At 36.3% G+C, this 25,270-nt stretch overlaps 1 protein-coding gene across 1 annotated transcript in view; it reads left to right on the forward strand.

Moving 5' to 3' along the window:
- The window catches only part of LOC118969644 (THO complex subunit 2-like), a 133,395-nt gene that overhangs the window by 38,308 nt on the left and 69,817 nt on the right, over positions 1 to 25,270 (forward strand). Inside the window, 5 exon segments of the mRNA XM_073222184.1 lie at positions 3,306 to 3,472; positions 13,966 to 14,058; positions 16,215 to 16,370; positions 16,849 to 17,021; positions 18,241 to 18,436. Of these exon segments, the coding sequence (XP_073078285.1) occupies positions 3,306 to 3,472; positions 13,966 to 14,058; positions 16,215 to 16,370; positions 16,849 to 17,021; positions 18,241 to 18,436 (785 nt within the window).

A 25,270-nucleotide genomic window follows, 5' to 3' on the forward strand; every position in this document is an offset into this window, starting at 1 on the left:
TCTGTATCACAAGCATATGGTATATACTTGGTATTTATGTTCATTTAAATGAAGGAATTTCACCATTACAGATTCACCATTTCTATATTTTTCCACTTGTTCCCTTCTGATATGGTTTCTTTGTTTGTTCCTCAAAAGTCATAAAGATATTATATGTGCTTATAAATATTCCTTAATGTAGCTGGTGAAAGAGGTAGGGAGCTAAGCTTATGTTCTCTCGTAAGGTCACATGACTACTGATGGTTAGAGTGGACAAGAACCTTCTAAGATGCTTGAGCACAAGAGTGCCAATGTTCTGCCACTGCTGCCATTAGAAAAAAATTACTTTGGACATTCAAGATTAGTGATTGTTACTAGAGTCCCATTGTATATGAAATAGATTAGCTATTACTTAGCAAATCTGTAAGGTTTTAAAAAGCATTTTAAAAATCTTTGGTTTGGTTACATTTTCTGTCTTATGTAGCAAAGGTCACTCCAGTTGATTGGACTAACTGATGGCATTTGAGACATTTAAAGTAAATTCATTAGCCAGTTCTTCTTTTTGAAAGATGCAAGGTTGATACCTGTTATAAATAGAAGTGCATATACTGCCTCTTGTAGATTACTGCCTTAAATTGCACCTGGAAAGAAGTTAGTAAATAGTTGACAGTGCAGGTCATTGATAGAAGTCTCAATAGAGTAATACTGCTTAATAAAACATGTCAGTGGTTCATATTATAGCAAAACTAAAAATGTAAACTTTAATGTGAATGAAACAACATTTCCATGTAACATGTTGCTGTTCTAGTTCTTATATACAAGTTTTGTATATGTAGCTTAATGGGTAATTAATTATAAGCCAGCCATTTTTTTGAAAATTATATTCAGTGTATCTTTTGTCCTTTCTGTTAGAATATTATTCATTTTATATAATGATTGAATCTTTACATTTAGTAAATGTAGGAGTAGTTATAAGGTTGGAGAATTTACTAAATCCTACTTTGATATTGTTTATTGTCAATGTTACTAGCACTTTGGAGGCATTTTTCCCATCTTTATTCAGGCATAATTGACATATAATAAACTGTCCAAATTAAAGTGCATCTTGAGTTTTAACATATGTATACACCTGTGAAAACCTCACTGCAACTTAGATAATGCTTGTTTCTATCACCTCCTCCCCCAACCCCAAATTTCCTCCTTTTTTATTTCATTCCCCCTCACTCCCTCCCCAGGCAACCACTGACCTGCTTTCTGACTCTACAGACCAGGTTGCATTTTCTGGAATTCTTTTATAAATGGAATCATATAACAAATATTCTATTTTGTCTGGCTTATTTCATTCAGCATTATTATTTTGTGATTCGTGCCTGTTGTTTATATTAATAGTTCTTTCCTTGTTATTCCTGAGTGGTATTCTACTGTATATACTACAAATATACTGTACCACAATTTCTTTACCCATTCATATGTTGATGGACATTTGAGTGTGTCCTATTGAATATAGAGGTGCTAGGAATATTTGTGTACAAGTCTTTGTGTGGACATAGATATTTACTTCTTTTGGGAAAATATCTAGGAGTGAAATGGCTGGGTCATATGGTAGGTGTAAGTTTGACTTTTAAGAAAACTCCTAGTTTTACAAAGTAGTTTTACCTTTTCATATTTTATATTTCTTCTAGTAGCATTTAAAAATTCAAATTGCTATTTTGGAGTCAGTTTTACATTTATTTCACTTTTTCAGTTGTTATGTTGGAACCATACTTTTTGGGGGTACAGGGAAGGGCTAAAATATTTAGACGTTTTCTTCTGAGAACTTTAGGTAAACATCTTTTTGGAGGATTTGTGAAAATTGGAACTCTTTTCAGTAAGACATGATCAATGTGTTAGTCCATTTTTTCCTTAGTATGTGAAATGGAAAAAAAATGTGTTCTTAACTTCAGATTTCATAAAAAGAGGAAAGAAATACTTATGGTATTTGAAGAGTTTTGTTTTCCAAGTAATTGCCAAGATACTGTGAATCAGACATTAGTTCTATAGCATTTAATATAATTGCAGAGTTAATAGGAGTAACTCTGGAAATCTTTTAAAATAGGTTATTTAAGAATTTTCTTCGATAAATCCCCAGAGTCATCTGTTAGGTACAGTGTTTGATATAATATCTCTCCCTAAGATCAGCACAGTTCTATTTTCTGGGGCATTAGCCAGTGTTTATTTGCTTGCCACAGTGAAGTGGTTAGCTTGCATGTACGGGTTGTGTCTAATGAAAAGATATGTAATTTAAAACACTAGAATTCTATTGGCTTAATGCATAAGACATATGGGAACTGATATAAATGGCATAGCAGATTAATATCTCATGCTGACTTTCGGTCATAAGTATACATTTTATTGAGAGGAATGGTGGGTAGAATTGCCTGTATCATTTAATTTAATTTTTATTTCTATCACTTTTTGGCTGTGTGTAAATGGTTGTATTCTCATAAATTAAATGCATATATGATGTCACTGCACTATAATATAATATGGCAGCAGCTGAAGCTGAATGCAAATAGAGGTAATGATTTACTAAGAGTAGGGTGGCTGATAGGCAGGTTTATTAAATATGTGTCCATTGGCCCTTTTGAGCTTACCTTAAGGGATTAGCAAGGATAAGTAGCCGTCTGCACTTATTCTGTGCTTCTTTCCCATCCTTTTCCTGCTCTACCTTATTTTTTTCTTTCTCTATTGCTTATCTTTATAAATGCTGCCCAAAACCATAAGTATAAATCAGTGGTACAATTATGTTCTGTAGCTTTGTTGTGTATGTAAAATAAACTAAAAAATGATTCCAACAATATGTTCTGCTTTCATGAATCTGAGCTTTTAACTGTATGTAAACATTCAAAGTACTTCTGTATAAAACATTAAAAAATCTCCTTTAGTTGCTTAACTTGTAAAATGCATTGTTTGATTTTCATATTTTGCTAAGAGTTAACAATGTTTATCTCTTTCACTAGCCAGAGTAATCAGTAACTGATGAGACAGTGTGGCAAAGAGGAAAGTTTACTTGAATTAGTCTTGCAGATTCTGAGCTTCAGCTCTATCACTAACCCTCTTTGTAATGCTGGGAAAGTCACGTTTATTATCTGTAAAATGTGGGGAGTGGACTTGATGATCTTGAAAATTATGGAGATATTCTTCTGGGGAAGGGGAAGCAAATTTATAAAATCAGTTGTTTTTAAAAACATTTTTATCTTGTTATGTAGGTTGTCCCTGAAAGTTAATGGCTTCAGTAGAAATGATGTATAATCATTTTTGATTTGTGTGTATATCATCTCTTGCAGGATGCTTTAATCTGGATCCCAATAGAGTTTTGGATGTCATTTTAGAAGTGTTTGAATGCAGGCCAGAACATGATGAATTCTTTATATCTTTATTAGAATCTTATATGAGTATGTGTGAACCGCAAACACTGTGTCATATTCTTGGATCCAAGTTCAAGTTTTATCAGGTAATCAAAAAAATGTGTATGTGTGTATCTCTATATATCAGTGGAGAAAGAGGGAGAGGTTAATTTCATCATTTTATATGTACAGTTTAATTTTATTTTGTTTGTAAATGATTGGCTCCAGCTCAGCCATTCAAGCAGAGGAGAGAAGATAAATGGATAGGTAACAAAGCAATGTGATCAGTGCTATATTAGTAGGGTGAATGGTTTCATGTGAAAGCCTAGAGGAAAGCATAATAAATATTTGCCTTTCAAGAGATGGAGTCAGGGAGGACCTTACAGATACAACCTTTTTTTCAGCTGGTTCTTGGAGGATGAGTAGAAGTTTTTGAGAGTTGTCCATGCAGGCATAACAAGTACTGTGAGAGTGAGGACATGACAGTATGAATGTATGCAACAGATTGAAGAAATGGTACATAATATGATGTGGCTGGATTGTAAAATCGGAAAAGAAGGGACCAGAAGTGAAGTTGGAAAGTTAGATGCACTTTAGATTGTCAAGGTCCCTTGATATCTGTGCTGATTTAGAATTTTACTGAATAGATAGTATCCATCGCAGTGACCTTTGGAATTTTTTATGGATGTGAATAAATTCTTATGGTATATCATAACATAATTTTTCATTTAAAACACTATAATAATTATCTAACAAATCTGTGCTTTGGATTATTTCTGTGTCAATCCATTTTTCATATTATTACTATTACATTCTAAAATAGATGTAATTGACACACTGCACAAAAACCTTTGCCTGCAGGATGAAATTCAAACTTCCAAACATGGTAGAAAGGCTCTTCACAATCTAGCCCCATTCTTTCCTTCCACCCTCATCTTCAGTGATTTTATTTTCTTAAACCTAATATTCTCATCATAAGAAATTCCTAGCCATTTCCTGCATTTAGGTAAAGGCAGCGCTACGTATAAACCTTTGTTTACATGCAGTTCTTTATAACTAGAAAAGTGTTCTTCCCCAACCATCTCACCTGTCTTTTCATCTTGTGAACTCCTATTTATTCTTTAAAATCAAGTTCTACTTGTTCTTTAATTTCTTCACTGACACTTCACCCATGCAGAATTAGTTACTTTTTAATCTCTATTCTCATAAAACTTGGCACAGAATTCTAGTACTTATCAGGTTATATTAGAATAAAACATATCTACATCCTTTGCAAGATTGTAAGCCACTTAGGACAAGGTCTGTGTTTTACTAATTTTTCTGAATTAATTTACTACTTAGCCTATAGTAAATGCTCACTAATTGTAAATGAGTGATCTATGTTTTAGGAAGATAACTGTTGATAGCATGGAGAATTTTAACATAATAAGGCCTCCATTGTCCTGTTGGTATAGCTTTCCTAATTTGTTTTCCTTCCTGGGGTACTTAGCTAGTCAAGAAATACTCATTTTTTGAGTGTTTGTGATAATGGTGTTGCTTTGCTAGGCACTGAGGATACCCTAGTGAAGAGTGTGTATTCCTGTTCTCTGAAGGTCAAGTTTAGGATAATAATACAGTTTTTTAAGGGTTTTCAAATGATAATATCGCCTACTGCCTTTGCTTATCTTGCTTATCTTTGATTTCCCATTTTTTGGGATGTTGCAGAAGAGAAGTCAGATGAGAACTTAAAAGCATATACCATTTTGATACCAAACAAGACTCATGGCAGGGTTTTCGGGCAAGAGCACTTTATCTTTGTTCAAGAATTGATGATAGCAGCTGTCCCCTGTTTCACCAGCAGCCAGGGAGGCAAAGAGAAGTTCAAGTATTTAATCACATTTTAAGAGGCACTGTGATTGCTTTGGGTTTGAGAACATGAAGCCAACTGCTGACATGACAGGGTAGCTGAAATTTAACTTGAGCATGCATGACTAGAGTATAGGTTAGGGCTTTGGAAATTGTAGGTCTTGGACCATATTGCAGTGGATAATGATAATCCACTGCATAACATCAAGTATTGTTAGTCGAATGCGAGTTTTAGAACTAAAATTTTTATGTAAAAATATTCCTCATAATGGTAACACTTTTTGGGCTGAATTAAAATATCCCTTGGGGGGGTTTGATAATGTTGGAATAATCCTTTTTTCAGAAACAGAATATCATTTTCTTATATGAGAAATGCCAAACCAAAAACTATTTGATTTATAAATAACCTATTATTAGAAATAATAAGCCTCATATTATAACACCATTCCCTTGTTTCTATTGCCCAAGTTATCTTGTTGTGACCATCTGCAGTCTTAAGGACCACTGAGGGTAAGGGAAGAAAAGTGTTAGAAGTTTTACTGTGTGGGAGGTAAAGGAAGGAAAGTCATAAAAATCAGGAACTGCTTAGGGGCTACACCCCTGGGAATTGGTTCCTGGACATGTATGGTCACTCTGATTATTGGTCCCTTAATTTACTCCTCCCTCCCCTCCTCCTATCACTGCCTGAAAATGTTCACTCCTCCTGTCTACAGCCCATATTTTCACCAGTTGGGAATTATTTGGATTAACAGGCGTCTTCCCACTTCCCCCATTGCTAAGACTTTTTGGCAAAGCTAATTATTTTGCTTGGAAGTCAGTGAGAGTGGTTTTAGTCTGTTTTCTGTTTTCAACCTGCTCATACTGGATGTTTTGACTTGGAAAGATAGTAGGGGATATAAGTTTTAGAGCACACGACCATTTTGGAAAATTGGGCAGGCACATTTGATTAATTTTCCTAACAGGGATTACTGCAATAGAGGGTTTAGGGACAACATGAGGGTCAGCACAAAGGACAGGAAGGAAGGAGTACTAGAAAGTGTGAGGGTACCTCAGGACTCTTGGGCTGGAGTTGTCTTGCCATCGGAAAGAGGAGCAAGATATCACTGTCACCCATATCACAGCCCCTTGATTCCTGGATTCAATACAAAATAATAGTAGTAATAGTGGTGCCATGGTTAGGCACTGTTATAACTGACATTCATTCATTTAAGAAATAATGATTGAGCACCTCTTGTGTGCTAGGCAATGTTTCAGGTGCTGGGGTGAACAAATAGAAATCCTTGCCTTCATGATCCTTACATTATAAGTACATTACATTGTATGTCAGAAAATGATCATTGTGATGGGCAAACATACAGTAGGATAAGGAAGATTGGGAGTGTTGGGAGTGGTAGGTTGCAGTTTTAAGTAGAATGGAGAAAGTGGACCTTGTTGAAAAGGTAAGATTTAAGCAAATATCAGAAGACATGAGGGTGTAAATGTGCATAAAATCTGGGGAAGAACCTTCAGGTTAAGAGAACTGCCAGTGCAAAGGCCTTAAGGTGTGAGCATGCCTGATGTGTTGAAGAACAGCAAGAAGACCAGTGTGGGTGGGTCAGGGCGATTGAATGGCAGAGCGGTGGGGATGAGGTCTAACACGAGGGGCCACATTACACAGAGCCTAGTGCAGCTTTTTAACTTTGATGCTGGATAAAGCCAGTGGAGGATTTTGAGTAGGAGAGTGATATGCTCTGACTTTGTGTTTTCATTTTATTTCTCTTTTACTTTTTCACTTTATTATGAACATTTTCAAACATATAGGGAAGAGTGAATAGTAAAATAAATACCCATAGGCCATCACTTAGAAGCAAGTTTATTAACATGTTGGTATACTTTTTTGGAAATAATTATTTGTATTGCTGATATCATGAACATTTACTCCTACATACGTTAGTGTGTGCTTTTTAAAAGGTCATTTTTCTGTGTACCATGATACCAATTTCATATCTAACTAGATTGCCATCGTTATAGTAAACTCAGACCACATTCATATTTCCCAAATTATCCCTGAAATTTTATAGCTGGGTCATTCAAGTGATAATCCAAAGACCAAACATTACATTTGATTGTTAGGATTCATCAGTCTCTTTTAGTTGTGCCCACCTTACCATTAATGGCATTGACTTCTTGAAGAGATCATTCCCATAGAAGACTCTGCCTTTTGGATTTATCTAATTACTTTTTCATGATTGGTTTAATTTGTTCTTTGTCCTCTGTCTTTTATATTTGGAGTTAGGTCTAATGTCTTGACTGTGTTCAGGTGAAATGTTTTATCTTCCGTCCTTGTCAATAGCAAGTAATCTGTAGTTTGTCACTTTAGTACCATGAGAATATCCAGTTTTTCATCAACTTTACATTAAGTGTCTTAGAATAGGTGGATGATCCTTTCCTGAATCAGTTATTTCCTTAGCAGTTCCAAATTTTTGATTTACTAATTTTATCATGCCCTATACATTTATTAGTTGTCATTCTTCTATAAAGAAGAGTTGTCCCTTATAAACATGGGTTGTTTGGTTACCCTGAAATGAAGTTCCTATGAAAGCCAGGGAAAATGTTTTAGTTTTTCCCCCATTAGTTACTAGCTATCAGAGTAAGGAGCTTCTTTAGTAGCCACCTCTAATGGTGACATGAGTGGTCAGTGTGTGAGAAAGAGACAAAAGAGACAAAAAGACAGAGTGCATTTGCATTTTGACTTAGGTTTTCAAAGAATCGATATGGTTATGGTAGCAGTAGAAGTTGACGAGATCCTGAACCTGTTTTGAAGTTAGAGCCAGTAGTATTTGCTAATGGATCAGATACAGAATGTGAGAAAGTAGAGTTAAGGATTATCTTAACATTTTTTTTGGACTGACCATTTAAAAAGGTGATGTTGTCATCATTGGGATAGGGTAAATTTTAGGTGGAATGTGTTTGGAGTGTTGAGAATAGGAGTTAGGAATTTCGTTTTGGACATGTTAAGTTTGAGGTTGTGTTCGATATCCAAGTGCAGATGTTGAGTAAATAACTGGATATATGAATCTGGTGTCCAAGAGAACAGAATGGGCTAGTGATAGAATATTGGTGTCAAAAGCATGTAGATGATATTTAAAGTGGTGATACCATATAAAATCACCAAGGGTTCAACATGGAGAGACAAGAGGAGAGAATCAACGGCTGAGCCTTGGGGTACGCCAATGTTAAGGGGCCCAGGAGAGGAGGAGGAACCAGCAAAGCAGGTATAGCAGGAACATATAAAGTAAGAGGACAACAGAATATAGCATTTTTTTGTAAGCTAGATAGAAGAAGGAATGATGAACTCTGTTAAATGCCTCTGGGAGGTCATTTGAGATGACTAAAAATTGATCATTGGATTTATCAACAGAGAGGTCTAAAGTAGCCAATTTGGTAGAGTTAGGGTGGCGTTAAGAGAGAATGGGGAGAGTGAAATTAGAGACAGACAGAATAGATAACTTTATAAAGGAGTTGCTACAAAGAGGGACAGACAAATGGGGTGGTAGCTCACAGGGGAACATGAGCTTGAGGGTTTTTTTTAATATGGGAAAGAGAACATATGTATGCTAATGGGAACGACTGAGTGGAGAGGAGGAAAACTGGAGATGTAGAAGAGAGGAGAGAATTATTGGAGTAGTGTTTTGAGTAAGATAGAGTAGAGTCTATGGCATAAGTGGATGGATTGGCTTTAAATATGAGCATAGAGAGTTCATCTATAATAATAGGTGGAAAGGCAGCATATGTAGGTACAATTGTGTGTGTGTGTGTGTTGGTAGGCGGGTAGATATGGTGGTGAAAGTTTATAGCAATCCTGTTAATTGCTCCCGTTTTCTTGCTGAAATAGGAAGCAGGGTCAGTCTCTGAGAGAGAGGATGAAAGAGGAGGTATGGAGGGTAGGAAAGAGGGTAGTAAATAGTTGTGTAGGACAGTGAATGGACAAGAGAAAATAGAGTATGATTGGCCGGCAGCATTAAGGACCCACTTGAGGGTGGATACTTGAAATCAGCATATTGGAGGGGTTGTAGCTATTGGTAATTTTAAAGTTTAGGATATGGAGCTAATGGCTGAAATAGTGTAGAGGAGAAGGTCTTTGGAAGAGAGGAATTCAAGGAACTGAGAAGGCAGCTCGATGGAAGGATCACTTACGTATATATGAAAATCTCCAAAAATTAAGAAATGAATAGAGTTAAGACAGTGACAGTGAAGGCCATTGCTAAATGAAGGATAGTGACCAGGGGTCCACAGATAGCAGCAATAGGACATCACTGAAAATGGCATAGTAGGGACGTCCAGAGCTCTGTCCCTCCATAAAAGCAACCAGTGAATTGGCAAAAACTCTCAGTCAACTTTTACAGAACTCTGGAATTTAGCAAAAAACTTGAAGTGACCAAGAAAAGTCTTGGTGAAGAAAGAAGATGCTGGTCTGGGGTAAGAGAGCACTGTGGTGTCTTAAACTGCTTGCCTACTATCGCTCACACCCAGATTGGTGGTGTCTGTGAGACGATAGAAGCCCACATTCCTAGTGCAGATTGCTAATGCCAGAGGATACAAAGAATTGTTCTCAAAGAGCTGTGGGTTGTGACCTGTCTGGCTGCTTCCTGAAGGACTGGTGCAAGGGCCTGTCTTTGTTTCACCAGACTGGCGCTATCCCCAGGGCTGGGGTAGTTTTGGGAAAAGCATTTAAAAGCACAACTATTGGCTTTAGCAGCCTGGATCAAGAGACAACAATCAAATAAGCAATAGAGAGACTTGAAAGCCTAGAAAGGAAGGAGTTGGATAAGGAGATACGTGGGAGAATAAGGATTTTTAAAATGCTCCTGCATATACCAGGGAATTGCAGGAAAAAAGGCCACATACATGCTCAGAACTGAATGCGGGCTCAGAAAAGAGCTGCGAAGACCCCTAAGCCTTTTCCTCTGGCTGACCTTCAGGCTCTGCACAAGTGGGAAGTGAAAACTAAGGCAGAATTGCAAATGACCTGGCCGAGTCTGAGGAGGCCCTAACAATACAGCCTGTGTGCAAAGACCAGAGGAGTATTTTTTTTCTCTTTTTTCTTTCTTTTTGTTTTGGATTCAGGCCTTTAAGAAAATTCAAAGCTAACAACACAGATTTAATAAGCCACACAAGACAATAATACAGACTTTACAAAGTGAGTTTAGAAAAGTCACTAAAAAAGCAAGCAACAATAACCCATAATAAGCAGCATCAACAAATCCCTCAGAGAGGCAGCAGGATCTGATTTTAAGAGTTGTCACATGATCCTCAAAATGTCTGGTTTTCAGGAAGAAATGAGGTATGCAGAAACAAAGCATGGCTCATTCACATGGAAAAAGAAATTAGTAGAAACAGCCCCTGAGGAAGCCCAGGTGATGGACCTACTAGGTCAATTAAACTAACATTTCTAAATACGCTTATGACTATAGGAAACCATGGGCAAGGAACTAAAGCAAACCAGGAAAGCACTGTCTCACCAGGTAGAGAATATCAATAAAGAAATAGAAATCACAAAAAAGGAACCAAATAAATTCTGCAGTCAAAAAGTATAACTGAAGTGAAAAATTAACTAGAGGGGCACAAGAGCAGAGTGGAGGAGGCTGAGGAAACAGTCAGCCAACTTGATGAGTCAATTGAAGGAGATCAGGCTGAAGAGTTGAAATAGAAAAGAATGAAGGAAAATGACAGAGCCTAAGAGACCTATAGGATACCATCAACTGTACCAATATGGGCATTACCGAGTCCCAAAAGCTGAGGACAGGGAAAGGGACAGAAAAAATAATGGTTGAAAACTTCCCGAATTTGAAGAAAGAGATGAATGTGCACATCTAAGACTTTCCATTAATACCAAGCAGGATAAACTCAAAGGATATCTGCGCTGAGACCCATTTTAGTCAAATCATCAAAAGACAGAGAATCTGGAAAGCAGCAAAACAGGCGACCCATTGCATACAAGAGATTGTCATAAGATGAACAGCTGATTTCTCTTCAGAAGGCAGTGGGATGGTGTATATAAAATGCTAAAATAATAAAACTGACAACCAGGAATTCTATACCGAAGAAGATTGCCCTTCAACAATGAGAGATTATGAGCTGGACTAGTAGACCTGCCCTACAAGAATGCTAAAGGGAGTCCTTCAGACTGAAATGAAAGGACACTAGATAGTAACTTGAAGCCGTGTAAAGAAATAAAAAGAACCCTGGTAAAGGTAACTGCATAGGTAAATATAAAACCAATATTACTGTATCTTTTAGTTGTAGGCCTTCCTTTTTTCCTATATGATTTAAAAGACAAAGGAATAAAACAGTAATTATAAATGTAATTGGCACACATTGTGTAACCCTGGAGGGATAGAGATATATACGTGCTTTCTGTATACTATTACATAGAGTTTTTATATAGTATTGAAACTAAGTTGGTATTAATTCAAACTATGTTATTACAAGTTTAAAATGTTAATTGTAATATCCCAGGTAACCACTAAGAAAATAACTAAAAAACACAGAAAAGGAAAGGAGAAGGGAACTAAATGGTACATTCTAAAAAAACAAGCACAAAAGAAAGCAATACTAGAGGAAATGAGGGACAAAAAATAATGTAAGACATGGAAAACAAATAGCAAAATGGCAGAAAGCCTTTCTTGTCAGTACAGTTGACCCTTAAACAACATGGGTTTGAATTGTTCAGGTACACTTACTTGGGGAATTTTTCCAATAAATATATTGGGAAATTTTTTTGAGATTTGTGACAAATTGAAAAAAAACATTTTATTGTAATAATACAGTATGTAATACATATAACAGAAAATATGTTAATCAGCTGTTCATGTTAATGGTAAGGCTTCTTGTCATTAGGCTATTAGTAGTTATGTGTTTGGGGAGTCAGAAGTTATGTGTGGATTTTCAACTGTGTGGAGGTCAGCACCCCTAACCTACCCATCCTGCATTGTTCAAGGGTAAACTATAACACTTTAAATGTAAATGGATTAAACTTTGTAATAAAAAAGACATAGTTTGATAGAATGTATAAGAAAGCATGATCCAACTTTATGCTATCTGTAAGACTCACTTTAAATACAAAGATACAAATAAGTTGAAAGTGACAGTGTGGGTATTGGTATCCCATGCAAATAACATCCATGAGAGAGCTGGGTAGCTCTTCTAATATCAGGCAAAATAGACTTCACGCTATAAACCAATTAGACTTGACAGGCATATATAGAACACTCTACCTAACAATAGATGACACATTATTCTTAACTGCACATATAACATTCTCCAGGAAAGACCCTTGGATGGCAAAGTAAGTCTCAGTACATTTGTACAAAACGTATTATTTGACTATGATGGAATAAAACTAGTTAACAGCAGTAGTGAATGATAATAAATCCAAAGCTGGGTGGGTTTTAGAGAGGGTGCAGGGGAAAAAAATGGACTGAAAACAACTATAAAAAGCAAAGATGATTCGTACTTCACCTCCAGGCCTAATAGTGTGGGACCTGGGGAAAATAGCCACCAGGTTTCTGTGGGAGTGGTGTTCCTATAGAGTGGTAGGCTGTGTTCAGGCATGAAGGTGGAGGGGACATTTAGAGGAGAGGTTCAGATATAGGGGGTTTTGCTGAGGATGAGTCATGAATTCCAGAGGATTCCACGGAAGTTTTTTGAGAATGTGGAAAGGTGGGATGGACAGGACAGAACAAGGATTGTGCAGGGCAGTATCAGGAGCAGAGTGTGGAAGCTGACGTATGGCTGGGAGTTGGGGGCTTGTGACTACCATTTGTTTTTATGGGAACATGTTTTGATACTAAGTAATCACGTACAAAAGTTTAGAATTAAACTCTTAAGTTGATGACATCTCTATCTGTCTTAAAAATTAGAGTAGAACAATGCCTTTTTTTATGATAAACCTATTTGCTTTTTTAGGTTCATATGGTATGTGAAAAACACCTGTCACAGTTGTGGGGGAAGCCTTACAAAGATCTCATTTTCAGTTTTGAGAAGCAAAACAGTATATTGTTACTGTTTGCTTTTTATTTTCATTTGGCCATTTAGTAATTGCCAATTGTCCTCACTTCACTCTTCCATTCATCTGACCACAAGCAGTTTAAAAATTAGGGAAAGGTCTTCCTGACAGCATTCAGATATCCTGTTTCTATGCAGGGTCTGCAGGTCTGGCCTAGAATTGACCATTTCTATTTTAAAATGTTGATTTATCCATGTGTAATATGTATAGAGACCTGGTTTGAAGGGGAAATCTGCTAATTTACATAGCACAAAACCAAGAAATAAAAGAATAGGGAGAAAAAAATTAAATCAGACACAGAAAGTGTTGCACTTACCAATTTGTTAGTCTATCTGCATCTCCACTGAGAACACCTAAAAAATCCAGGTAAGAAAACACACAAAAAAAACCCAAACTAAGTATTATACAGTATAAAATGTTACTCTATTCAATTTCCAGATTTTATTAAACTATTAGCATGCATTGTATAGTGTATCCATTTTGAAATCTTTCCTCATGCTCTTTAGAAGATGTTCTAATATGAAAAGGGATGTTGAGATAAGTATCTTTGTCCTGCATTCAGATGTTATGTATGATCAGGAAGAAGAATGAAGCTTATTGTTAACCTAGAGTTATTTAGTCTCTTTGCTCTTAATTATTGGTAGGTAAAGGATATGATTTTAATTGTATTTTGTGCACTAAGAAGAAACTTTTCTTCTGTTCTTCAAGGAACTAAATGGAGAGACCCCTTCATCTTTATACAGAGCTGCAGCAGTACTTCTACAATTTAATATTATTGATTTAGATGGTCTGTATGTACATGTAAGTCCATAGGCTGCTAAGAATATTTAGTTGTCCATCCCAGGGGTGCGGGGAGGAGTAGACAGCCTTTATAGCACTCCAAGGTTGGTCCTAGGCTTTCACGTCTTAATTTTTGAAGCCCTAATGCTTTACTGCTTTGTGTTTACTTTATAAAGGGAATGAATTTAATGCTTTGACAAACTGTGGAAATCAGATACTTTAATCATCCTTGCAGGATTCAAAGTTGGATATGACATTCTCAGTTGTCATCAAGGCATATCGCATGGGGGAGAAGCCAAATTCTAAACAGTGTGGTTTTAGACTTCTCCATTGTACGTAAATCACAGGAAATAAGGGATTACCTAGATACTTGTTCCTTTTCCCAAAAATGTTAATTTTAGGCATTTAGGATGAATTTCTGGAGCCAGGATCTAGAAGAGTATGTATGAGATTGTGATTGATGACCTCTAGTTTAGCAACAATTTAGCCTGTCAGTTTAAATAAAACTAAGTTTGTAGTATACCAATTACTGTTTTATTAGGTTGTGTGCTAGGATATCTATGAACTTAAACTTGTCCAAAGCTGACATAACCTTCACTGCTTTTGCAGTCACTTTCCGACTTTCTTGCTTATCATGTACTGTGGTTTACAGAGTTGACCACAACTTGGTCTTTCCCTTGGAGGCAGTCATAGTCTAGCAAGGGAGAAACATTTTGCATTATATAGTAAGTACTCTGCTGGAGGTATTCACAGAGTGCTGTTGGGTCTTAGAATAGGTAGTGACTCTCTATGTTGGAAGGCTTTTCCAGACTAGTGATGTTGAACTGGGATCTTGATAGATGTGTAGGTGTTGGCTAAGCTTACAAGGTAGGAAGCTTTGTAAGTAAAATGAACTGGGTATAGAGGTGGAGGTTTGAAAGGGCCTTATCATCACCTCAGGGGAACATCAGGAAGCTCAAAGTCGTTGGACCCTGGGCTGGTATGTAGGGGAAATGAAGATGGAGAAATGGATTGGGGCTGAGCTGTGATCACTTCATAATAAACTTGTGTTCACTAGCAAGATGTGGCAGTTGTAACTTTATATGCACCTAGTAATACATTCCCAAAATAGATGAAACTAGAAATAGAAATTTAAGAAGCTTAAAGTTCATCCATTGTAATGAGAAATTTTAGAGACAATGGCAGTACTCTATGTAAAAGATGGGGACCTACAGCAGATATGTAGGAAAACAATAAAAATAGAGGGCATAAAGAATGAGCAGTGGGGAGCATAATGAATGACGAAAGTTTGTTTAACTCCTTGTCCCAGTCTATAGCGACTTCTTCCACCCTCTCTTTTGACTAATGGGACGAAGTCTACGATATGTAGTTTATTATGTCACTGTTGCCTTTTTTTATTTGCTGCTGGTTTACTTTGCATTTGATGTAGCTACTGAATTAGATTATGCATTTCTTGGGGCAGGTACACTTTTATAGCTCACTATAGTGCCTAGCAGAAACTACTAAATAATGGATTGTTGGCTGTGTTTTCCTTTGTGTCTGGGTTACTTTATGAAATGTCCACATTAACCATCTTCCATGCATACAGGATGGCTGTATTTGAGATACTCAGTCCTTTTTCATGTTGGAGGGTCAGCTATACACATTACTTTCCCTTTTGTAATAAACTAGAAACTAGTTTGTGGCTTAAGTCATATAGTTATCTAGTAAATGACAACTAAGATGCAAAATGTTTATAATTTTTCTACTTCAGATTTTTCATTTAGAGGAATCAAATTTATGCTGTTATGTAATTCAGTAGCTCACCTCTCCCAAATTGTATCTGTATGTAGTACTTTATTTAATTTGGAGTTTGTCCTTTAGAGGGGTAATCTGATATTTTTAATGGAACAAGTATACATTTATTGGGTAAACCAAGTTCAGTGGCAAGCATCACTGTTATAGTATTGTGTTAACATGAAACTTCAAACTGCTACCAGATGTTAAAAGGTATACAAAATGTAAGCTCTTAATTAGAGTATAAAATTATAATGGAGAGAAACTTATTTAGAAGGGATATCATGGTCATGAATAAGCTTGACTTTGTTATTTTCAGTTTTATTAACTGAGTGTAGTGTTTGCTTTTTATGTGCAAATAGTATTAGCTGTTACATGAAATTTTAATGAACCATTTTTAGCTTCTTCCAGATGATAATTGCATTATGGATGAACACAAACGAGAAATTGTGGAAGCTAAGCAAATTATTAGAAAACTTACAATGGTTGTATTGTCTTCCAAAAAAATTGATGAGCGAGAGAAAGTAAAGGAAAAAGAAGAGGAGAAAGTAGAGAAGGTATGTGGCTCATTCTAGTAAAATCAACATTGTCTTCTGGATTTAGAATTATTTAATTAGTTAATCAACAATTATTGATTTTGATTGTGCTGAAGAAAGGTGGTTTGATTTCTGACATACATTTCAAAATGTATTCTAAGTAAAATCACAAATGTATTTGTGACTTTTATTTGTGCTCTGTCTCTTAAGTCCCAAGGGGTTCTCAAAGGTGAATGAGTTCTAGGTTGCTGTGGCACAGAACAGTAAGTACCATGTAGTATAATCCCTAGCTATGAACTGTCACACTGTGTCTGCTAAATGAAAAAACAGATCCTGTTTTTTTTTCAGTTGGTAAAAAACTTGATTGTAGTTTCTGGAAAATACCATTGCATTTACCATGAATGGCAGCCATAGTTGACATACATTGTTGTATTATTTAGCTTAAATTAGGATTTATTGGTGTCTGGTGTGTGTTCTTACTGTAATTGTTTATTTTTAGCCACCTGATAACCAAAAACTTGGTTTGTTGGAAGCCTTGTTAAAGATTGGTGATTGGCCGCATGCCCAGAACATTATGGATCAGATGCCTCCATACTATGCAGCTTCACATAAGCTAATAGCCCTTGCTATTTGCAGGCTTATTCACATAACTATTGAGCCGCTCTACCGAAGGTATGTTAGTATATGCTTTAGTACTCATTGAGGTAGAATTAGATGAGGACTATAAAAAATCTGCATGTTTATCCTGTCTCTTCAAACCAAGCATATATTTTAGTATGTTTTATCAGAAGATACAAATTATTCAGTGTATCAGTTTGATATGTGTTAATTAGTAACTTGTCTCCTAACGTCTATATCAGGTGTTACAGAATGTGTGCTGCCGTCTAGTCTAAAAAATATAGGTTAGACATTTAGGTTGAGTTTGTTCCATTGAGAGTGAAAACTCCATTCTTCTGTTCTTTACTTTTCCTCCTATCTGAGGGGCAGAGAATTCTAAGGTTTTTACTTAGTGTATTTTCCTCTATCCTGCGTTGAGTGGCTCTGAGTGAGGCCTTTGCCTCTCTGCTTGCCTTATCTTTCCTGGCATTTAGGCTGCTGTTGGGGAAATTGCTAGTGCAGCCTCCCTCATCATCCCTAGTTACTGTGTCGACCAGTCCTCTAGTCCTCAGCCTACTTGCAGGATACTTAGGAGCAGTATTGGCAGAAGCTCTGGCTTCCGCCCCAGAGAGCAGAGCCTGCCTCAAAAGCCCCAGCCTTGTGACTTGTGGATAGTGGCTGGCTGCTGCCTTCAGTGCCACCTGGGCTGTGGACCATGAAGACTTCTTCTCAGAGAGTGACCCCTGTGACTCCACAGCAGGTGAGAACTCTGGGCACGCTGTGCTTTTTAGCGTGACACACTCTTTCATTATGCTGCTCACCTTCCCTCCCACCACCTATCTCATACTCCGTCTAGCTAGTGGAACCCAGATTGAGAAATGTTTATTGACTTAAGTCAGTGTTGTTTTATCCATTTTTCTGTTTCATCTTCCAGTGTCTCTGACATCCATCCCTTGTTCCCCATGCCCATATTCAAATTCCTGATACTGGCCACGTTTAACTAAAAACAAATTCATATGATGTATGTTAAGTGTTACTTGAAATTTGCATTTTTCTGATTTCCTCTTCTTATGCAGTAAATTTGAAGCGTTCTCCTCTGAGTTCTTGATTTTTTTTCAAATGAGTATTGGTTTTGTATTTTCTACTAGTTAAATTATCTGGTAGAATAAAGTTAGGCACAGTTGAAATATAGAAAGCAAATATGAGCAAGAAAGGTTTTAATTATTAATATGACTGTATTAATTTAAAATGGGCTCTTCAATAGTATTAATAAGAATTTTACTTCCTTTCATAGAGTTGGCGTTCCTAAAGGTGCTAAAGGCTCACCTGTTAATGCTTTGCAAACTAAGAGAGCACCAAAGCAAGCAGAGAGCTTTGAAGACTTGAGGAGAGATGTCTTCAGTATGTTCTGTTACCTTGGTCCTCATCTTTCTCATGATCCCATTTTATTCGCAAAAGTGGTGCGCATTGGCAAATCATTTATGAAGGAGGTTAGTAAGAGTCTTTTTTTCCAAGAAGAAAACTAAGTTGTGGAGTGAACATGTTCTGAGCTTATTTCTGTTTTTATTTCTGTTGAAATAAAAAGAACATGAACTTAAGAAAAAAAGATTGGTTAAAGTTTGGGGAAAGTTCATTGTGTCCTATCTCTGTCTCTCTCTCTGTCTCTCTCTGTCTCTGTCTCTCTCTCTCTCTCTCTCTCTCCATATATATATATATATATATGTGTGTGTGTGTGTGTATGTAATGTATGTATATATATATGTATGTATGTATATATGTATGTATGTATATATAGACATATATAGATATATAAAACTTAAATTTAGCTAGATTATTAGTTGTTGCCCACATAGGAAAATATGCTTTGGAACAAGTGATTGCTTTTGAATCACCTTATAATTAGTGGTTAACTCTGTGTTCTGTCCTCTTGCTTTTCTTCTGCTCAGTTATTTTCTTAGCTGCAATTTTGAATCATTGCCATGATTTGTATGAAGTCCAAACTGTTGAGGAGGACCCATTCCTTAATTTTTATAGTAAGCTTTTCATTGAAATAAAGTACACAAGTCATAATTGTACAACTCAGTGGCTTCTTCCAAACAGAATACCCATGTGTCCCCCACCCAGATTAAGAAATACAACAGTACTGGTGCACCAGAGTTTTCCTTGTACTCCTTGTGGTCGCTACTCTATGAGTAACCATTTGTGCTGCTTTATTTTAAATCATCTTTGAGTTATTATTGACATACAGTAAACTTCACTCATCTTAAGTGTATAATTTGATGAGTTTTAACAGATGTGCACACGTTGTGTGTTCACCACCACAATGATGACATTAAATATTTTCATCACCCCAGGAAGTTCCCTCTTGGTCAATTCCTTCCCCTTCATTTCTGGTTCCTGGCAACCACTGGTAGGCTTTCTGTCACTATAGTTTCGCTTTTTCTAGAACTTCATGTAAATGGAGTTCTATAGAACATACTCTTTTCTGTCTGGTTTCTTCCACTTGATGCTTTTGAGATTCGTCCAAGTTGTTGCATAGGTCTGTAGTTCCTCGATTGCTGAGTAATATTTCATTATATAGACATACCAGAGTTTATTCATTGACCAATTGATGGGCATTTGGGTTGTTTCTAGTTGGGGGCTATTATAAGTAAAGCTGTTGTGAATATTCTTATACAAGTCTTTGGGGGTTGAAGGCACTTTTCTTCCCCAGGAATGGGATTGCTGGGCCATACAGATAAGTGTATATTTAACTTTTTGCCAAACTATTCCAAGATGTGTGTATCATTTTGTATACCTGGAAGCAATGTATATGACTTCCAGTTGCTTCACATACTCATCAACACTTGGTATTGTCAGTCTTTAAATTTTAGTTATTCTAATGGGTGTGTAGTGGTATCTGTTGTGCTTTTAATTTATGTTTCCCTGGTGATCCATGATGTTGAACATCTTTTCATGTCCTTCTTTGCCATTTGCAATCATCTATATTGAAATATCCATTTAAATCTGCAACCTATTTTTAGCTGGGTTGTCTTCTATTATTACTTTTCACTTTGATTTGCCTTTTCATTTTATGAACTGTCTTTTGAAAAGCAAAAACTTTTAATTTTGATTAATTCCAAGTTAGCAGTACTTTTATGGTTTGCTTTTTGTATTCTAAGAAATCTTCGTGTAATCCAAGGTCTTAAAGCTGAAAAGAATACATAATTTCTTTTCAGTTGTAAAACAAGGCAGCCAAAAGACTAGAAATTGTTACAAGCACAATAGCAGTTTTCTCCAGTGTTTGGTAATTGCATCTAATTTTGATTTATATGTGTATATATATATTAATTTTGGTATCATTAATATACACTTGCATGAGCAACATTGTGGTTACTAGACTCCCCCCATTATCAAGTCCCCACCACATACCCCATTACAGTCACTGTCCATCAGCATAGTAAGGTGCTGTAGAGTCACTAATTCTCTGTGCTATACTGCCTTCCCAATACCCTGCCACTACATTATGTGTGCTAATCGTAATTCCCCTTATCCTTCCCTTCCCACCCATCTTCCCCAGTCCCTTTCCCTTTGGTAACTGTTAATCCATTCTTGGGTTCTGTGAGTCTGCTGCTGTTTTGTTTCTTCAGTTTTTGCTTTGTTCTTATACTTCACAGATGAATGAAATCATTCAATACTTGTCTTCCTCCCCCTGGCTTACTTCACTGAGAATAATACCATCTAGCTCCATCCATGTTAATTTTGATTTTTGATAATAGTAACTGCCTGGAAAATTTAACAGCTGTTGTATATCAATCCCTTGGCTACTGAAATATTTGATATGCCGTTTAATTCTTAGCTGGTCAAATTTAAAAAATTTTTTTAATTTTTAATTTTATTTTGGTATCATTAATCTACAATTACATGAGGAACATTATGTTTACTGGCTCCCCATTTCACCAAGTGCCCCCCATAAACCCCATTACAGTCACTGTCCATCAGCGTAGTAAGCTTCTGTAGTCACTAATTGTCTTCTCTGGGTTGCACATCCCTCCCCATGCTTCAACCCACATTATACATGCTAATCGTAATGCCCCCTTTCTTTCCTCCCCTTATCCCTCCCTTCCCACCCATCCTCCCCAGTCCCGTTCCCTTTGGTAACTGTTAGTCCATTCTTGGGTTCTGTGATTCTGATGCTGTTTTATTCCCTCAGTTTTTTCTTTGTTCTAATATTCCACACATGAGTGAAATCATTTGGTACTTGTCTTTTTCCACCTAGATTATGTCAGTGAGCATAATACCCTCTAGCTCCATCCATGTTGTTGCAAATGGTAGGATTTGTTTTCTTATGGCTGAATACTAGTTCATTGTGTATATGTACTGCAGCATCTTATTTATCCATTCATCTACTGATGGATACTTAGGATGCTTCCATTTCTTGGCTACTGTAAACAGTGCTGCGATAAACATAGGGGTGCATCTGTCTTTTTCAAACTGGGCTGCTGCATTCTTAGGGTAAATTCCTAGAAGTGGAATTCCTGGGTCAAATGGTATTTCTATTTTGAGCTTTTTGAGGAACTACCATACTGCTTTCCACTCTGGTTGAACTAATTTACATTCCCACCAGCAGTGTAGGAGTGTTCCTCTTTCTCCACAACCTTGCCAAGATTTGTTTTTGTTTGTCTCTTGGATGCTGGCGATCCTTACTGGTATGAGGTGATATCTCATTATGGTTTTAATTTGCATTTCTCAGATGACTAGTGATGTAGAGCATCTTTTCATGTGTCTGTTGGCCATCTGAATTTTTTCTTTGGAGAACGGTCTGTTCAGCTCCTTTACCCAGTTTTTAATTGGATTATTTCTTTTACTTTGTTGAGGTGCATGAGCTCTTTGTATATTTTGGATTTCAACCCTTTATCGTATCTGTCATTTATGAATATATTCTCCCATACTGTAGGATACCTTTTTGTTCTATTGATGGTGTCCTTTGCTGTAGAAGGTTTTCAGCTTGGTATAGTGCCACTTGTTTATTTTTGCTTTTTTTTCCCTTTCCTGGGGAGATATATTCATGAAGAAGTTGCTCATGTTTATGTCCAAGAGATTTTTGCTTATGTTTTTTTCTAAAAGTTTTATGATTTCATGACTTACATTCAGGTATTTGATCCATTTCAAATTTACTTTTGTGTATGGGGTTAGACAATGATCCAGTTTCATTCTCTTACATGTAGCTGTCCAGTTTTGTCAACAGCAACTGTTGAAGAGGCTGTCATCTGCCATTGTATGTCCATGGCTCCTTTATCATATATTAATTGACCATATATGTTTGGGTTAATGTCTGGAATCTCTGTTCTGTTCCACTGGTCTGTGGCTCTGTTCTTATGCCAGTACCAAATTGTCTTTATTTCTGTGGCTTTGTAGTAGAGATTGAAGTTAGGGAGCGAGATCCCTCCCACAGTATTCTTCCTTCTCAGGATTGCTTTAGCTATTTGGGGTCTTTGGTGGTTTCATATGAGTTTTTGAACAGTTTGTTCCAGTTCATTGAAGAATGCTGTTGGTAATTTCATAGGGATTACATTGAATCTGTATATTGCTTTGGGAAGGATGGCCATTTTGATCATATTAATTCTTCCTGGCCAAGAGCATGTGATGAGTTTCCATTTTTAAGTGTCCTCTTTAATTTCTCTTAAGAGTGTTTTGTAGTTTTCAAGGTATAGGTGTTTAACTTCCTTGGTTAGTTTTATTCCTAGGTATGTTATTCTTTTTGATGCAATTGTAAATGGAATTGTTTTCCTGATATCTGCTTCTATTAGATGATTGTTAGTGTATAGGAAAGCCACAGATTTCTGTATATTAATTTTGTATCCTGCAACTTTGCTGAATTCTGAAATTAATTCTAGTAGTTTTGGAGTGGGGTCTTCAGGGTTTTTTATGTGCAATATCATGTCATCTGAAAATAGTGGCAGTTTGACTTCTCTACCAATCTGGATTCCTTGTATTTCTTTGTTTTGTCTGATTGCCATGGCTAGGACCTCCAGTACTATGTTGAATAACAGTGGGGAGAGTGGGCATCTCTGTCTTGTTCCCGATCTTAGAGGAAAAGCTTTCAGCTTCTCGCTGTTCAGTATGATGTTGGCTGTGGGTTTATCATATATGGTGTTTATTATGTTGAGGTACTTGCCCTCTATACCCATTTTGTTGAGAGTTTTTATCATGAATGGATGTTGAATTTTGTTGAATGATTTTTCAGCATCTATGGAGATGATCATGTGGTTTTTGTCCTTTTTGTTTATGTGGTGGATGATATTGATGGAGTTTCGAATATTGTACCATCTTTGCATACCTGAGATGAGTCCCACTTGGTCATGGTGTATGATCCTCTTGATGTACTTTTGAATTCGGTTTGCTAATATTTTGTTGAGTATTTTTGCATCTACATTCATCAGGGATATTGGTCTGTAATTTTCTTTTTTGGTGGGGTCTTTGCCTGGTTTTGGTATTAGGATGATGTTGGCTTCATAGAATGAGTTTGGGAGTATTCTCTCTTCTTCTATTTTTTGGAAAATTTTAAGGAGAATGGTATTATTTCTTCTCTGTATGTCTGAGAATGTTACATGGTAAATCCATCTTGCCTGGGGGTTTTGCTTTTGGGTAGTTTTTTGATTACCACTTCAATTTAGTTGCTAGTAATTGGTCTGTTTAGATTTTCTGTTTCTTCGTTGGTCAGTCTTGGACAGTTGTATTTTTCTAGGAATTTGTCTATTTCTTTTAGGTTTCCAAGCTTCTAGCATATAGGTTTTCATAGTATTCTGTAATAAGTCTTTGTTTTTCTGTGGGGTCCATCATGATTTTTCCTTTCTTGTTTCTGATTCTGTTGATTCTCTTTTTCTCTTAATAAGTATGGCTAGAGGCTTATCTGTTTTGTTTTGTTTTTTTTCTCAAAGAAACAGCTCTTGGTTTCACTGATTTTTTCTATAGTTTTATTCTTCTAAATTTTATTTATTTAGTCTTTAATCTTTATTATGTCCCTCCCTCTGCTGACTTTATGCCTCATTTGTTCTTCTTATTCCAATTTTGAGAATTGTGACTTTAGACTATTCATTTGGGTTTGTTCTTCCTTCTTTAAATATGCCTGGATTGCTATATACTTTCCTCTTAAAACTGCCTTCGCTGCATCCCACAGAAGTTGGGGCTTTGTGTTGTTGTTGCCATTTGTTTCCATATATTGCTGGATCTGTATTTTAATTTTGTGATTGATTGATTGATTATTTAGGAGCTTGTTGTTAAGCCTCCATGTGTTTGTGAATCTTTTTGCTTTCTTTGTACAATTTATTTCTAGTTTTATAACTTTGTGGTATGCAAAGTTAATTGGTAGAATTTCAGTCTTTTTGAATTTACTGAGGCTCATTTTGTGGCCTAGTATGTGGTCTATTCTGGAGAATGTTCCATGTGCACTTGAGAACAATGTGTATCCTGTTGCTTTTGGGTGTTGAGTTCTATAAATGTCTATCAAGTCCATCTGTTCTAGTGTGTTGTTCAGTGCCTCTGTGTCCTTACTTATTTTCTGTCTGGTGGACCTCTCCTTTGGAGTGAGTGGTGTGTTGAAGTCTCTTAAGATGAATGCATTGCATTCTATTTACTCCTTTAATTCTGTTAGTATTTGTTTGACATATGTTTGTGCTCCTGTATTCAGTGCATATATATTTTTAGTGGTTATATCCTTCTTTTGGACTGCCCCCTTTATCATTATGTAGTGTCCTTCTTTATCTCTTTTACTTTCTTTGTTTTGAAGTCTATTTTGTCTGATACTAGTACTGCCACACCTGCTTTTTTCTCCCTGTTGTTTGCATGAAATATGTTTTTCCACCCTTGACTTTTAATCTGTGCATGTCTTTGTGTTTAAGGTGAGTCTCTTGTAAGCAGCATATACATGGGTCTTGCTTTTTTATCCACTGTATTGCTCTGTGTCTTTTGATTGGTGCATGAAGTCCATTTACATTTAGGGGTGATTATTGAAAGATATGTACTTATTGCCATTGCAAGCTTTAGATTCATGGTTACTAAAGGTTCAAAGTTATATTCTTTGCTATCTTACCATCTAACTTAGCTCACTTATTGAACTGTTATAAACACCGTCTGATGATTCTTTATTTCTCTCCCTTATTCCTCCTCCTCCATTTTTTATATGTTAGGTGTTTTCTTTTGTGCTCTTTTATGTTTCCTTTTACTGCTTTTGTGGGTAGTTGATTTTATTTTTTTGCCTTTTGTTAGTTGGTTTGCTTTCTTTGCTGTGATTTTATTTTCTCTGGTGATATCTATTTAGCCTTAGGAGTGCTTCTATCTAGAGC

Source organism: Manis javanica, chromosome 1 (genome assembly GCF_040802235.1).
Source record: "Manis javanica isolate MJ-LG chromosome 1, MJ_LKY, whole genome shotgun sequence".
NCBI classification, from domain to species: domain Eukaryota; kingdom Metazoa; phylum Chordata; class Mammalia; order Pholidota; family Manidae; genus Manis; species Manis javanica.